The sequence below is a fragment of the Phyllopteryx taeniolatus genome, chromosome 13 (genome assembly GCF_024500385.1).
Source record: "Phyllopteryx taeniolatus isolate TA_2022b chromosome 13, UOR_Ptae_1.2, whole genome shotgun sequence".
Lineage (NCBI taxonomy): Eukaryota > Metazoa > Chordata > Actinopteri > Syngnathiformes > Syngnathidae > Phyllopteryx > Phyllopteryx taeniolatus.
This window is the reverse complement of record NC_084514.1, coordinates 25,503,444-25,519,893: the sequence shown is the minus strand read 5'-3', so window position 1 is coordinate 25,519,893 and position 16,450 is coordinate 25,503,444. Positions and strand designations below refer to the sequence as shown.

At 43.2% G+C, this 16,450-nt stretch overlaps 1 protein-coding gene across 7 annotated transcripts in view; it reads right to left on the bottom strand.

Moving 5' to 3' along the window:
* The window catches only part of LOC133487608 (nesprin-3-like), a 281,178-nt gene that overhangs the window by 58,975 nt on the left and 205,753 nt on the right, over positions 1-16,450 (bottom strand). For 6 of the 7 annotated variants that reach the window (XR_009791405.1, XM_061794480.1, XM_061794482.1 and 3 more), the window contains exons 3-5: positions 4,897-4,992; positions 3,238-3,321; positions 1,214-1,306 (exon numbers count right to left, since the gene is read on the bottom strand). Coding sequence is in view for 5 of the 7 variants with exons in the window: in XM_061794480.1 (XP_061650464.1) it covers positions 1,214-1,306; positions 3,238-3,321; positions 4,897-4,992 (273 nt within the window). In the remaining 2 variants the exon portion in view is untranslated. Of the gene's footprint in view, positions 1-1,213; positions 1,307-3,237; positions 3,322-4,896; positions 4,993-16,450 lie in introns of those variants that run through there. The other variant, XR_009791407.1, reaches the window with a different exon arrangement.

The window sequence follows — 16,450 nt, the reverse complement described above, 5'->3', positions numbered from 1 at the left end:
CTTCTTTTTTTTTAAATCAGTGTATGGTTAAAAATAAATATAGTGCAATATAGAATAAGTTAGAACACACTATTTTAAAGAAATAAAACACTAAATAAATATGGCTACAGTCGGGCCTTTTCCACCAACCAGCCCAGTTCCTGGTAGCAAAAGGTTCCTGTGGCCCATGTGGTTTGTGTTTCCATCGCACTAATTAGTTTAGGGAAGCTTAAGCAAATGAGGCCGGTGTTGCTCATTACTAACACCTACTGGATCTAAAAAAAATGCTTGCATTTCAAGCTTTCAATATCTTATTTTATATCTTAATCTAAATACAATTAATTTTTGATACCTTCAAAACCTAACCCTTTATCCAGGTGTGGTAATTGAAAACGGATTCACATTTTGCAATGCCAACCTGGCCGCAGACAGTCGTTGAGGTAGGGAGTTTTATTATATACAGGTACATTTCAATAATCCATTAGGGTCAAATTAGGGTCGCGGGCTGCTGGAGCCTATCCCAGCTATCTTCGAGCGGGAGGCGGGGTACACACTGAACTGGTCGCCAGCCAATTGCAGGGCACATAGAAACAAACAAGCATCCGCACTCACATTCACACCTACGGGCAATTTTGAGTCTTCAATCAACCTACCACACATGTTTTCGGGATGTGGGAGGAAACTGAGTGCCCGGTCAAAACCTACCCAGGCACGGGGACAACAAACGCCACACAGTCGGGGCCGGGATTTGAAACCCGGTCCCCAGAACTGTGAGGCAGATGTGCTAACCAGTCATCCACGGTGCCGGCATACATGTCAATAAATTCAAATATATTTATTCATATTTTATTGAGATGAGACCTAAATAGATTGTGTAACAGAAGCTTGCAGATGACTATAGATGTGATTTATTTACAGGTGACGTTCCCCGTACCAGCAGATTAGTGGACACGCTGCATCAACTGTTGAAGAAGTATTTTCCTTCTACACTCTCTCTCCAAGGCATTGGATTAGTATAGACTACATGCTATAAACTATCCACTGGGCTATATTTTCATGGCCTTTTTTTGAATGGACGTGCACAGGCTGTGAGACTTCTTTTATTTTTTTTTCCTGTTATGCTTGACCTCATTGTGAGGGCAACGACAGTCGGATGAAAAAGGGGAGATGGAAACAGTAAGCGCATATGGAAGAGGCTTTTAAATAGGAAGACTAAAGAAAAGTATGATATAACCTGGAAGAAGAGAATGATGTTCCAGATAAGTCCCAGGATGATGGATGAGTTTCCATCTACAACATCAACAGCATCAATACTGACAAGCTTTACCTGTTGAGCAGAGTGTGCACACATTATTTTGCACGTACAAACATTTCAGCTAGTGCTGCAAAATATATCGAAAGGATAACATCGTCGCGATAATGGCACGTGTAAAATGTGTATTGCACAGACGTGCGATAAATTAATACGTATACGGTAGGGCTGCACAATTAAACTAATTTTAACCGTGATCACGATTTTGGCTGCACAATTAAATGAGCCTGATCGTCTGCAATTTTTTTACATTTAAAATGCGGACTCTGCTGCATCAGGGGGCGAATACTTCATTGAGTTCACTCGATATAAAACGTTATTCCCTGTTGCAATTATTTCTCTAAAGTGGCATTAAATGCATTGTATGAACAATGACTCCGGTCAGGCCAGCCTGCAGTTGAGAAGTTGAAGTCAACCTAGCCGCCACAATGATTGTCCATACGAAGCGTTATGGTAACACGCCGGCAACTTCGGGACAACTTCAAAATAAAAGTCTAAAATCGCGTTGGTGTCCAATGCATTAATATGTGAGGCTTTTATTCTGAAGTCGGCCCTCCAAGCAAGTTGGCAGCATGTTACTGTAATGCATAGCATGAACAATCGTTGTAGGGGCTGCCTTGACTTCGACTGGAGGCTGCCCTGACTGAGTAACGGCGTGAGTAAATTGAGAGGGAAATCACCATTGTCAAGTTCTTTGCAGTTTATGACCACGACTGTTCGAGCAGAACAATGGAGTCGTACCCATCCTTGACAATTCACTGTATTGATGGGGATTTTCAAATGAAAAGTCGGTGCTTGCAGCCGAATGTTATTGCCTTTTATGCATAAACAGTATGTGCTTCCATTAAGTTGCAATTAGTGATTGGACTCTGTAATAGCATACTGTATTTATTCAGTGAGCCCTTGGTAAATTGGAATTTCTTGGGTACATTTTTTAAAAAATGTATCAATAACTTATTCTTATTTAAAGATTCATTTTGGACTGAAACCTGATTACATATTGCTTGTTAAAAAGTAGTGCAATAAAAATAAAGATTTCCCACCCATGAGGAATAATTGTGATTAACAATCGTGATCACAATATTGATCAAAATCTTCATCTTCCGTACCACTTATCCTCACGAGGGTCACGGGCGTCCCGGAGCCTATCCCAGCTGACTCTGGGCGAGAGGCCGGGTACACCCTGTACTGGTCACCAGCCAATCGCATCAAATCAAACAACCATTCGCACTCACATTTAAACCTACGGGCAATTTAGAGTCCTCAATTGACCTACCACGCATGTTTTTGGAATGTGGGAGGAAACCGGAGTACCCGGGGAAAAACCCACACAGGCACGGGGAGAACATGCAAACTCCACACAGGCGGGGTCAGGGATTGAACCCCGGTCCTCAGAACTGTGAGGCTTGATTGCTACCCAGGTGTCCACCGTGCCGCCTATTGATCAATATAATAGTGATTATTTTGGCCATAATCATGCAGCCCTTGTATACTGTATTGTATGCTTTGCTGCACACGTCTGGTGTTTATCTGAGTTTGACCAATCAGATGCAACCTTAGATGCACATCGCCATTCACCCCCCTAGATACTGGTTTCCTGTTGCCCAGAGCGGACCCAAAGGCGTACAGTGAGAATCTCAGTAGCAGCGGGCATAGGAAAAATGGCAGATGCGGGAGAAGAGGAAATGAACGAGGACAAAAACAACTTGTGTCTAAACTGGGGAGAATACATATACCCTGCTTATTTTGCTAAATAAAAAAAAAACATTTATTTCACGAGATAATAAAAATATTTCTTTACGGGCATGTTAAATATTGCAATAATATTGATATCGCAATATTCAATACCCATATCGCATGTTTTTCCAATGTCGTGCAGCCCTAAATTCAGCAATGAAAAAAGTTGCATTCTCACATTTTTGGGATAATATATTTCTGGCACTCACATTTCTCTCCTCAAGGAAAGACAAGACTTTGGCAATGTTGTTAAGTCTGAAGATTCGATGAGACGACTTCTTGAACCCATGAAGCTGGACCATCGTGTGAAACATAGACAGCAACAAAGCAAATATTATTTTTTAATATTCATTGATTAAACCCAATTCCGATGAAGTTGGGACGTTGTGTTAAGCATAAATAAAAACAGAATACAATGATTTGCAAATCATGTTCAACCTATATTTAATTGAATACACTACAAAGACAAGATATTTAATGTTCAAACTGATAAACTTTATTGTTTTTTAGCAAATAATCATTAACTTAGAATTTTATGGCTGCAACACGTTCCAAAAAAGCTGGGACAGGTGGCAAAAAAGAAGTTGAGGAATGCTCATCAAACACCTTTTTGGAACATACCACAGGTGAACAGGCTAATTGGGAACAGGTGGGTGCCATGATTGAGAAAATAGTCCAACAGTTTAAGGACAAGGAATTTAGGGATTTCATCATCTACGGTCCATAATCTCATCAAAAGGTTCAGAGAATCTGGAGAAATCCCTGCATGTAAGCGGCAAGACCGAAAACCAACGTTGAATGCCGGTGACCTTCGATCCCTCAGGCGGCGCTGCATCAAAAACCGACATCAATGTGTAAAGGATATCACCACATGGGCTCAGGAACACTTCAGAAAACCAATGTCAGTAAATACAGTTCAGCGCTACATCTGTGAGTGCAACTTGAAACTCTACGATGCAAAGCAAAAGCCATTTATCAACAACACCCAGAAACGCCGCCGGCTTCTCTTGGCCGGAGCTCATCTAAGATGGACTGATGAAAAGTGGAAAAGTGTTCTGTGGTCCGACGAGTCCACATTTCAAATTGCTTTTCGAAATTGTAGACGTCGTGTCCTCCGGGCCAAAGAGGAAAAGAACCATCCTGACTGTTATGGACGCAAAGTTCAAAAGCCAGCATCTGTGATGGTATGGGGCTGTGTTTGTTCCAATGGCATGGGTAACTTACACATCTGTGAAGGCACCATTAATGCTGAAAGGTACATACAGGTTTTGGAGAAACATATGCTGCCATCCAAGCAACGTTTTTTTCATGGACGCCCCTGCTTATTTTAGCAAGACAATGCCAAACCTCATTCTGGACGTGTTACAGCTTGGCTTCGTAGTAAAAGAGTGCGGGTACTAGACTGGCCTGCCTGCAGTCCAAGACCTGTCTCCCATTGAAAATGTGTGGCGCATTATGAAGTGTATAATACGACAACGGCGACCCCGGATTGTTGAACAGCTGAAGCTGTACATCAAGCATGAATGGGAAAGAATTCCACCTCCAAAGCTTCAACAATTAGTGTCCTCAGTTCCCAAACGTTTATTGAATGTTGTTAAAAGAAAAGGTGATGGAACACAGTGCTAAACATGACCCTGTCCCAGCTTTTTTGGAACGTGTTGAAGTCATAAAATTCTAAGTTCATGATTATTTTCTAAAAACAATAAAGTTTATCAGTTTGAACATTAAATATCTTGTCTTTGTAGTGTATTCAATTAAATATAGGTCGAACATGATTTGCAAATCATTGTATTCTGTTTTTATTTATGTTTAACACAACGTCCAACTACATTGGAATTGGGGTTGTACAAAAAGAGTGAGAGTCTGACCAGCTTGCAGCCAGAAAGCTCCTCTAGAAGAGCCATGAGGATACGTCCATCCTGGATATCTTGGAAAAGATCTTGGACTTCAATGGGCGGATTACACTGAGAATGGATGAAAACAGAAAAGTACAGGATATAACTGGTCCTTTATGCTTTGGGCAATTACCATATTTTGCATTTAGCACAGACAGAAAATTCTGCGAGTCAAAGAATTCTAAAAAGTCTAAATGCAACTGTAAATCTGACAGCAGCCACTGGAGCGGCTGCTTCTTAACCATCTCTGCCCCCTGATAAGACGATTAATGGAGCTGCTCCATTTTGACTACCAGCCTGGCATTAGCACGATAAAAGCAATAACAAATAAAGTTGCATGCGGCGATGAATGGCCCGCCACACCACCACGTCAGGGGGATGCAAATTCCAAAAATGCGCTGTACTCGGGAGCACGAAGTATGCTGGGTGCGCAGGAGCGAGGACTCAAGAGCATGTAGCATAAACAGCTATAATACATTTATACCAGTAGGAGGCGCCACTGGAGTCAGTGTCAATATACTTGTATCCTCATCGACCATTGTCAACGTGAGAGCAGGCGGTGGCTTTAAAATTCCAGTGCAGATCAGCGCTTTGAGACAGTAGTTGCAGTATTTGTTTATAGGCGGTAACCACAAGGGGCACAACTAGATTCAATGACCGCATAAAGGCGGCTGCTAGCTGGTGTCCTCATCCACCATACACATTTTGCTGGTTATAAGAGCTTCTGGTCAGTAGTTGTAAGCATCTACACTTCTAACACTAGGGGTGCTACTGGAGTCAATGTAACTATGGAGGCATGCTGGCTGGTGTTCTCACCCACCATTTTAAAATGTAGTGCTGATCAGTGCTTCTGGAGAGAAGTAATAATACACTTATACAACGCTACTGTGGTCAATATGAACAATGTGAACTAGTGATGGGCGAGTACCAATAGCAGGTATCGGTATTGGGCCGATACCGGCTATATTTCAAGGTATCGGGTACTCGTGAAGGCTCCCGATACCACCCACAGATACTTAAGGCAGTAGTGAGCACCTGACTGCAGTGGTTTGACACATTAGCGAATCATCCTGTGCATCAGAAAGAAAGGTCTTTGTTCACAATTATGTCATTGGGTTAAGTGAAATTTTATGTATCAAAAGTGCTACTGGTATTGGTACTCAGTATCAGTGTGTACTCAAGAGTGGATACTTGTACTGGTATCGTTATGGGGGGAAAAAAAGCGGTACTGAACATCCCTAATGTGAACGAGGGAGGGCAGGTGCTGCCTGTGTCTTAATGTACCATATAAAATGTAGTCCTGATTGGAGCTTCTGGATAGTAGTTATAAGGTTATAAACATCTACCATTGCTGGGGCGGGATGGTGACTGTGCTATTGGAGTCATTTTCAACATATAAAGTGGGTTCATATAAAGTTTAACCCTCCTATTAATTTTGAAACAGATCTGATCATCTGGAGAGATGTTCGGACAGTTTGATGGTGAATGCTGACGGACAGTCTTCACCAATATGCTCCACCCACCACATTTCATTCATGGAGCATTCTTGCTTCACATCATCCTAATTTATCCTGTATAAATATGAAAGTGACTACAGTGGGTACGTAAACTATTCAGACCCCCTTAAATTGTTCACTCTTTGTTATACCAGGTGATTGAAAAGTAACTCCCTATTTTTAAGTACTTGTAATTTATTTCTGAACTATAATTCTGACGAGAAATGAACATGAGAAGAAAGTGTATTGCATTGAGTTTTATTTCAAATTCAATATGGGCGCTAGCATTAGCCACCAGTTTCTCAAGCCGCCTGGGAACCACATTAACTGATTTCACAAGGAACCCTTGTGGGATGGAAGACATAACTTCTCGTATTCGCCCTTCAAGTTCTTCCAAAGTTGTTGGTTTGGTAAAATAGACTTGCTCCTTACATCATGGAAAAAAAAAAATTGAGAAATACAGTGGTCCCTCTCCACTTCACGCTTCACGTTTTGCGGCTTCAGTGCTTCGCGGGTTTTTCCAAAAATATTCATCAAAAAATAAAATAAAATGCATCGAAAAATAAAAATGAAAAAATACAGCCATATCAGCAGCCATATTGCGGAAAGACGCGTTGTTTCATGTTGATGCACGAGAGAGAAGGTTTCCTTGCATGTCAAACAACGAGATGAGTTGACTCAGAGGCTTTGTACATGCCTGTACTGTACTGTACATCCCACGGGCACTCATACAAGGCGCGTGATTGGTTCACGGTGCGACATCGACCAATGAGAGCACGAGTGTTTTTATCCCGTGAGCTGATTGGCTGCGCATCATCGCAGCCTCACCAAGCATCTTCCCTTGTTGTGTCTCGCCAGTCTCATCCACGCTGTTGACTGTCTCGCATACTGTATCTGAGTGTTGTGTTCGTGATAACCTTTTTTGTTTAAGCGATAACTTTTTTGATTAGTTAAGCCCTTACAATGCTGCCTCAGCGCTGTGCCCCAGTGAAAGCTTCCTCCGGGGCGCCCAAGAGGAAGAAGATGATGACCATCAGCGAAAAAGTGAAACTTTTGGATTTGATCAAAGAGGGCAGAAGTTATGCATCTGTGGCACGCCATTATGGCGTGAATGAATCTACAGTGCGGTACATCAAGAAAGAGGAAGCAAACATCCGCAAAACTGCTTCAATAAGGAAGCTAAACGTGTGGTAACTCCACGTAATAAGAGACAGGGTTATGTCCTTGAACAGGGGAATTTTGAAGCAAAAGAAAAAACAAGGACAACAACTACCCATCATGTTTTTCTCCAAGGTAAAACCCCAGCTACACCATCAGCGCCTCCAGCAGAAGAGTCTCCGAGTGAACCTAAAGCCTCTACGAGTCAAGTGAGAACCTCTCCTCCGCCACCAACGCAAGCCTCTTTGCCTCTCTCAGAAGGCAATGTTGATGAATGTTAATTACTGCATAAGGAGTGAAAGATTTAAGTAAATACGTGTACTGTTGTAATCTTTGTCTCAAATATGTAAAGTATAAATACTGTTTACATATTTTAAACATTCTGGTACCCACATACACATACATTAAAATTCCTAGGCAGGGGGGGCAAATCCTACGTCGTGGTTTTTCACCTTTTTTTCACCTGGGGTTCTGGTCCCCATTAACCGCAAAAAAACGAGGGAACACTGTATATTACAACATATGAATAAATTGTAAGTATTTTAAAATAGGGAGTTACTTTTCAATGACCCTGTATGGCAGCCATTTGCTCAAATCATTTAAGTTCCTTTTTTTCCTCATTAATGTACACACAGCACCGCATATTGACAGGTAAAAATCGGAATTGTTGAAATTTTTGCAGATTTATTAAGAAAAACTGTAATATCACACAGCCATAAGTATTCAGACCCTTTGCTGTGACACTCATATATTTAACTCGGGTGCTGTCCATTTCTTCTGATCATCCTTGAGATGGTTCTACACCTTCATCGGAGTCCAGATGTGTTCGATTATACTGATTGGACTTGATTAGGAAAGCCACACACCTGTATATATAAGACCTTACAGCTCACAGTGCATGTCAGAGCAAATGAAAATCATGAGGTCAAAGGAACTGCCTGAAGAGATCAGAGACAGAATTGTGGCAAGGCAAAAATCTGGCCAAGGTTACAAAAAAAATTCTGCCGCACTTAAGGTTCCTCAGAGCCTAGCGGCCTCCATAATCCTTAAATGGAAGACGTTAGGGATGACCAGAACCCTCCCTAGAGCTGACCGTCCGGCCAAACTGAGCAATCGGGGGAGAAGAGCTTTGTTGAGAAAGGTAAGGAAGAAGCCAAAGATCACTGTGGCTGAGCTCCAGAGATGCAGTCGGGAGATGGGAGAAAGTTCTAGAAAGTCAACCATCACTACAGCCCTCCACCAGTCGGGGCTTTATGGCAGAGTGGCCCGACGGAACCCTCTCCTCAGTGGAAGACACATGAAAGCCCGCATGGGGTTTGCTATAAAACACCTGAATGACTCCAAGATGGTGAGAAATAAGATTCTCTAGTCTGATGAGACCAAGATTGTTGGCCTTAATTCTAAGTGGCATGTGTGGAGAAAACCAGGCACTGCTCATCACCTGCCCAATACAGTCCCAACAGTGAAGCATGGTGGTGGCAGCATCCCCAAATCCAGGTGTGAAAAACTTGTTTCATCATTCCCAAAAAGACTCATGGCTGTATTAGTTCAAAAGGGTGCGTCTAAATACTGAGCAAAGGGTCTGAATACTTTTTTTAATAAATCTGCAAAAATGTCCACAATTTTGTTTTTTTCTGTCAATATGGGGTGGTGTGTCTACATTAATGAGGAAAAAAATGAACAAATGATTTTAGCAAAGCCGGCACAGTGGACGACTGGTAAGGACATCTGCCTCACAGTTCTGGGGACCGGGGTTCAAATCCCGGCCCCGCCTGTGTGGAGTTTGCATGTTCTCCACATGCCTGGGTGGGATCTCCAGGCACTCCGGTTTCCTCCCACATCCCAAAAACAGGCGTGTGAATGTGAGTGCGAATGGTTGTGTTTTTCTATGTGCCCTGCGATTGGCTGGTGACCGGTTCAGGGTGTACCCCGCTTCCCACCCAAGGATAGCTTGGATAGGCTCCAGCAGCCCGCGACTCGAGTGAGGATAAGCCATAAAGAAAATGGATGGATGGATGGATTTTAGCAAATGGGTGCAATATAACAAAGAGTGAAAAATTTAAGGGGTCTGAATACTTTCCGTACCCACTGTACATAAGGCCTTTGGAGGTGTGGATTTATTGATGACATGTGGCTTACTGGGGTACAGTGGGAAGAAAAAGTATGTGAAGCCTTTGGAATTTCTTAAATTTCTGTATAAATAAGTCAAGCTGTCTGATCATCTAAATCACAAGAATGAACAGTCTGCTTAAACAAACACGACACAAAAATTTTTTTTTCATATTTTTATTGAAAATATACATTCACAGGACAGGAAGGAAAAAGTGAACCCTTGAACTTCTTGGGCAGCAATAACCTCAAACAAACGGTTCCTGTCATTGCAGATCAGACAGGTAAAGGTCACGCATCCATATTGCCTAGCTGCAGCCAACTTAATGTCCAAACAAGGGGGGGAAGGCTTAGCTTTGCAACCGACCACAAATACGTTAAGCTTGAGCAGCAGTCCTCCCTGGGCCCTACCCCATGGTTAACGCTGCGTAAAACGAGTATGGTATGAAAGCCCTTATAGTCTCTCCAGCGTGTCCTGGATCATCCCAGGGGCCTCCTCCCCGTAGGACGTGCCCGCCATGCCTCACCAAGGGGGCATCCAGAAAGACCTGATGCTCAAGACACATCAATTGGCTCCTCTCGATGCGGAGCAGCAGCGGCTCTACTCTGAGCCCCTCCCGGATGATGAGCCTCTCACCCCATCTCTAAGGGAAAGCCAGGCCACTTATTTTGGCCATTTTTATCGGTCATCTTGATCTTTTGGTTGGGACCCACAGTAAGTGACTATAGGTCAGGGTGGGAGCCTAGCAATCAAGTCCTTCCCCTTTCGGCTTAACTCCTCCTTTCCTATGACAGAGTGCACATCACTGCAGAGGCTGCACTATTCCACCCATCCATCTTCTCCATTCTTCCATCACGTGAACAAGACCCAAGATACTTGAACTCCTCCACTTGGGCAGGACCTTATCCCTGACCTGGAGAGAGCACTCCACTTTTTTCTGACAGAGTACTATGGTCTCAGATTCAGAGTTGCTGATTTTCATTCCTATGCACACTCTGCTGCAAACTGCTCCTGTGAGAGTTGAGGACGCTCTCGTACAGTGCAGACGCTTTTCTGCTCGCTCTACTTGCTTCGCCTCTGTTTACATTTTTCTTGCTGATAGGCTTGTTTTTCTTCTTCCAAAGAAATTAGAAGCAGCGACTCCAGGATATCTTTAAACCTGTGTGACTGTATTTTTTTATTGGTAGATACAGTCAGTTGTTGCCATATTCCAAAGTTTTTTATGCCTCCTTATCATTACATCAGCGTGGCCTGCTAATTAGCTCAAGCCTGCTAGTAGCAACTAGACCAGCAACAAGATACCTCCCTTTTCCACTGAAGACTATCACAAACTGCGACAGAAGATGGTGGTCCTGGAAATGAAAATCCACCGTCTACAAGTGTATGTTGATGTAAAAGGACATTCGGGGAATGAAACCCCTCTACCGATCTCTCAAAATGTTGAGCAGAAGCATGCTAACAGACAGCCACTTAGCTCCACAAACCTGGCGGATGTGGACTGTGGAAACAGTAATGGATCATCCAATGTTCTCCCTGGAATTTACTGGGAGCAAAACCTAAAAATTTTGAACATCGAAAAGGGAGGACAGAACACCAGCAGATTACCGAGGAATCCAGTTGGCCTGCGTTGCATGCTTCTTCAACCCCGAGAGAGCAGCCGTGGCCGGTCGCGACAGCAAAGGGCAAAAAAAGAGGACGCAAGTCAATGCAAAACATTGACATCAGACTTACAAATAGGTTTGAGCCACTTTTACAAGACCCTGGTCAAGTATGCTCATCTCCAACCACCACAAAAAAAGGACCATGGTCCTCAGTCGGAAAAGGGTGGCGTGCCCTCTCCAGGTCGGGGATGAGATCCTGCCCCAAGGAGTTCAATTATATTGGGGTCTTGTTCACGAGTGAGGGAAGAATGGAACGGGAGATCGACAGGCGGATCGGTGCAGCGTCTGCAGTGATGCAGACTTTGTATCGATCCGTTGTGGTAAAGAAGGAGTGAAGCCGAAAGGCGAAGCTCTCAATTTACCGGTCGATCTACGTTCCTACCTTCACCTATGGTCACGAGCTGTGGGTAGTGACCGAAAGAACGAGATCCCGGATACAAGCGGCCGAAATAAGTTTCCTCCGCAGGGTGTCCGGGCTCTCCCTTAGAGATAGGGTGAGAAGCTCGGTTATCCGGGAGGATCTCAGAGTAGAGCCGTTGCTCCTTCACATCGAGAGGAGCCAGATGAGGTGGCTGGGGCATCTGATTCGGATGCCTCCCGGACGCCTCCCCAGTGAGGTGTTCCGGGCACGTCCCACCGGGAGGAGACCCCGGGGACGACCCAGGAAACGCTGGAGAGACTACATCCTTCGGCTGGCCGGGGTACGCCTCGGGATCCCCCCGGAAGAGATGGATGAAGTGGGTGGGGAAAGGGAAGTCTGGACATCCCTGCTAAAGCTACTGCCCCTGCGACCCGACCTCGGATAAGCGGTAGAAGATGGATGGGAAAAAAAGGCACCCCAAACGTTAATAGTTGGTGATGGAGCTGTCAAGGATGTGAAACGTTTTTGCAGTGAGAAGAACAGAAAAGTGCTGTGTTTTACAAATGATATGGTGTCTGATATCTCGACAAAAATCCTGTCAATCACTAATCAGCACCCAACTGTGAAATCTGTCATTATACACACAGGGGCCCTGGATGTTGTCAAGCACCAATCAGTGGTACTAAAGCGAGGTTTCACTTATCTCCCAACGAAAGTACAATTTAGATTGACCTCGCCCAATGGTACGATTTGGAGATGAACGTTTCAGTAGGCTCAGTCAATTAAATAAGTGGCTCAAAGAAGTGTGTACTGAGCTATCCGTGAGCTTCATTGACGATTTCTGCGTTTTTTGGGAGTGCAGACATCTTTACAAGGCAGACGGTATAAATAGACAAGGGGTCAAGTTATTGGCTGCCAACATATTTTACTGCGGCGGAACGGTGGACGACTGATTAGCACAACTGCGTCACAGTTCTGAGGACCGGGGTTCAAATCCCAGCCTCACCTGTGTGGAGTTTGCATGTTCTCCCCGTGCCTGCGTGAGTTTTCTCCAGGTACTCCTCTTTCCTCCCACATACCAAAAACATCCGTAGTAGATGGATTGAAGACTCTATATTGCCCGTAGGTGTGAATGTGAGTGCAAATGGTTGTTTTTTTATGTGCCCTGCGATTGGCTGGCAACCAGTTCAGGGTGTACCCCGCCTCCTGCCCGATGATAGCTGGGATAGGCTCCAGCACACCCCGACCCTAGTGAGGAGAAGCGGCTCGGAAAATGGATGGAAAATAATTTATAGACCTCCAAGATACAATGGAAAATTTATGGAGTATTTTTCAGAACTCCTGTCAATTATTTGTCATAACGGGAGACTAACATTCATGTTGACAATAACATGGAAATAACTCTCTGCTCTACCGCACACATTTGACCACTCTCAACATATTAAGAGTCGAACCCACACTCAAGGTCACATCTTAGACCTGGTCATCTCTAATAATGTTGAAACTCTATCTGTTGACATGAAGAACATGACTATTTCTGACCATTTCTGTGTATTCTTTGAATTACAGATTCTCCCAAAGGTTCAGACAACCTCAGTCTCTTAAGAAAAGGTGAATGAGAGTACCGCCACAAAGTTTATGGAGAATCAGAATCAGAATAATCTTTATTTGCCAAGTATGTCCAAAACACACAAGGAATTTGTCTCCGGTAGTTGGAGCCGCTCTAGTACAACAGACAGTCAATTTACAGAACACTTTGGAGACAGAGACATTGACATAAAACAATTGTGCAAAAAGATGCAGAGTCCTCTAGCACTTAGAGCAGTTCGAATGACTAATATTGCAATAGACCGGTGCAATGACCATTGTGCAAGGGGCGCTGAGACTTCAAGGAGTGTATGCTGTTTAAAGTGACGAGTAGTGCGATAATCTGGGACAATGTTGGTTGTGCAAATGTTACAGATACTCCTCAATCAGTGTGCAAATGGAGCAGATGCTACTCTGGCATGAGTGGCCAGTATATGCAAATACAGTCGATATGCAGACTCGTCACCGTCCTTGATGAGGCCGATGACAGTGGTGTCATCTGCAAACTTCAGGAGTTTGACAGTCGGGTTCGCTGAGGTGCAGTCGTTCGTGTAGAGATAATTTCACCTGGAAAATCTGAAATGCCATGAATGCTGTCACTCCAATTAAAACTAAGACAATCTTGAGGTGACCTACAAGACCGTGGAGCGGCACAATGATGGTAAAGACCTCTAAATCGAAGTGTAGGAAAGCAGAACGTAAGTGGAGAAAAACTAAACTCCAAATTGACTATGACCTCTACAGGCAGTCTTTGTAATTTTAACCAAGAGTTAGTCAGGGCTAGACAGCAATACCTTTCTGAAATCATCAGTAAGAACTTCAACAATACTCGCACTGTTTGCTGTGGTTGACAAGCTCACCCCACCCCCATCCCCGAATCAGATAGCTCCAGAACTCCTAACAGCAGATAAATGCAATGAATTTGATTATTTTAGTGAAAAAAATACAATCCATCAGATTAAATATCAGCACAAATCAGCAAAATGACAAAATTATACTATATCTGAAGCCACCCAGGAAAAACTATTACCATGTCCGAATTTGATACAGTTGAACAAAAAACTGTTGAGAAAACGGTTCAGCAGCTGAAACCATCAACGAGCTGTCTTGACTCAATACCATCTGACTTTTTCAAAGCTATTGCCAAGTCTGTGCCAGCTGATTTGCAGAAAATTAATTCACTCACTTCAGTCAGGCGAGTTTCCCAAAGCTCTTAAAGCAGCTGCCATTAAGCCGCTTCTAAAAAATAGAACGCTGTTAGCCATGTTAGCCAGCTATAGACCCATCTCAAATCTCCCTTTTATAGCCAAGATTGTTGAGAAAGTTATTTATATTTTTAATCAACTCAGCAATTTCTTGAACTTAAATGGGCTTTTTGACAAATTTCAATCAGGTTTCTGAACTCATCACAGTACAGAATCTGTTCTTATAAAAGTGCTAAATGATATAATGAATACTGACTCGGGAGAGGTGTCAATTCTGGTCTTGTTGGACCTCAGTGTGGCTTTTGATACGGTATATCATAATATACTGCTGAACAGGTTGAAAACGTGGGTAGGACTAAATGGAAGTCTTTAAATGATTCAGGTCCTACCTGGAGGAAAGGAGTTATTTTGTAACCACTAGAAGTGTTCAATCTCATCAAATGGCAATGACCTATGGGGTCTCTCAAGGCTCAGTTCTTGGACCCCTCCTGTTCAGCCTGTATATGCTACACTTGGGTCAAATTCTTCAGAACTTTAATTTTGACTATCATAGATATGCAGATGACACACAGCTATATCTAGCAGTGTCTCCAGATGACTATAGTTCAATTGAGGTGTTGTGTCACTGTCTAAAAAAGATAAATAACTGGATGAGCCAAAACTTTCTTCAATTAAGCCACAACAAAACTGAGATAATTGTTTTTGGCAATAAAGCAAAGAGTATTGCTGTTAGTAAATACCTGGTGTCACTCTCTTTAAAAACAAAGACCAAGTCCGAAACCTTAGTGTTCTGATCGATTCCGACCTGACTTTCAACTGTCATATCAAATCAATTACTAAAACGGCCTTCTACCATTTGAAGAGATATCCAGCGTGAAGGCTTGCATGTGCCAAGCAGACCAGGAGAAGCTCATCCATGCTTTTATCTCAAGTACATTTGACTATTGTAATGTTCTTCTGTCCGGACTCCCCCAAAAGAGCATTAAACAGCTGGAGCTCATTCAGAATGCTGCAGCTCGGGTTCTGACCACAACAAAGAGGTCAGAGCATATTACTCCAATTCTAAAGTCTCTACACTGGCTCCCGGTCAGCTTTGGAATAGATTTTAAAGTTCTGCTACGAGTCTATAAATCACTAAATGGTTTAGGTCCTGAATACATAAAAGAAATACTCATGGAATATTAACTCAATCGGGCTCTGAGATCTACAGACTCAAGTCAATAGTGGAGCACAAGAGTCCAAAGCAAACATGGTGAAGCAGCATTTAGCTATTATGCCGCACACAAATGGAATAGGTTGCCAACAGAAGTGACGTCAGCCCCAACTGTGAATGTTTTTAAGTCCAAGTTAAAAACTCTTCTTTTTTCATCATGCTTTTTAGAGCATTTCCACTTTTCAATGATATTTCTTGCACTGTACAGTTTTATTTTTCTCTTTGTTTTGCTTTGCCTTGCTCTGCTTTTAGTGTCCTACACTTACCAAAACCATGGAAAAGATGGATCGATAAAAATGGCATTTGTTGCACTCTCTTTTGTACATCCTTCTCAGGTGAAGACAACCATGACTTCTTGTCTCACTCATAGTTACTGTATGTGTGCGAAGTTGGAAGTTGGCAATGAGGACACTGGATGGCTGGAGATAAAACCGGCTGAAAGGTGACGTATGCTCTTTTTCTTTGCTGGTGTTTATGCTGTTCCTCCTCGCTTCGTAGGCATACACCCCAGAGGCCACTGAGGCCCGCCAGGTCGAGCGATCTTGTGCTGTGGACTTCGAGGACTCTTGATTGACACTGCAGCACTTCAAGGAGGACTTGAGGAAGCCCTCGTATCATTTAGTACCACCTTTAACTGTATGATTTCCTGACAGAACTGGTGTAACTGAGCCAAGTTTGTAGGCTACCTTGCTCACGCATGCCTTTTCAGGTCTGCCCATAAATTTTCAATAGGACT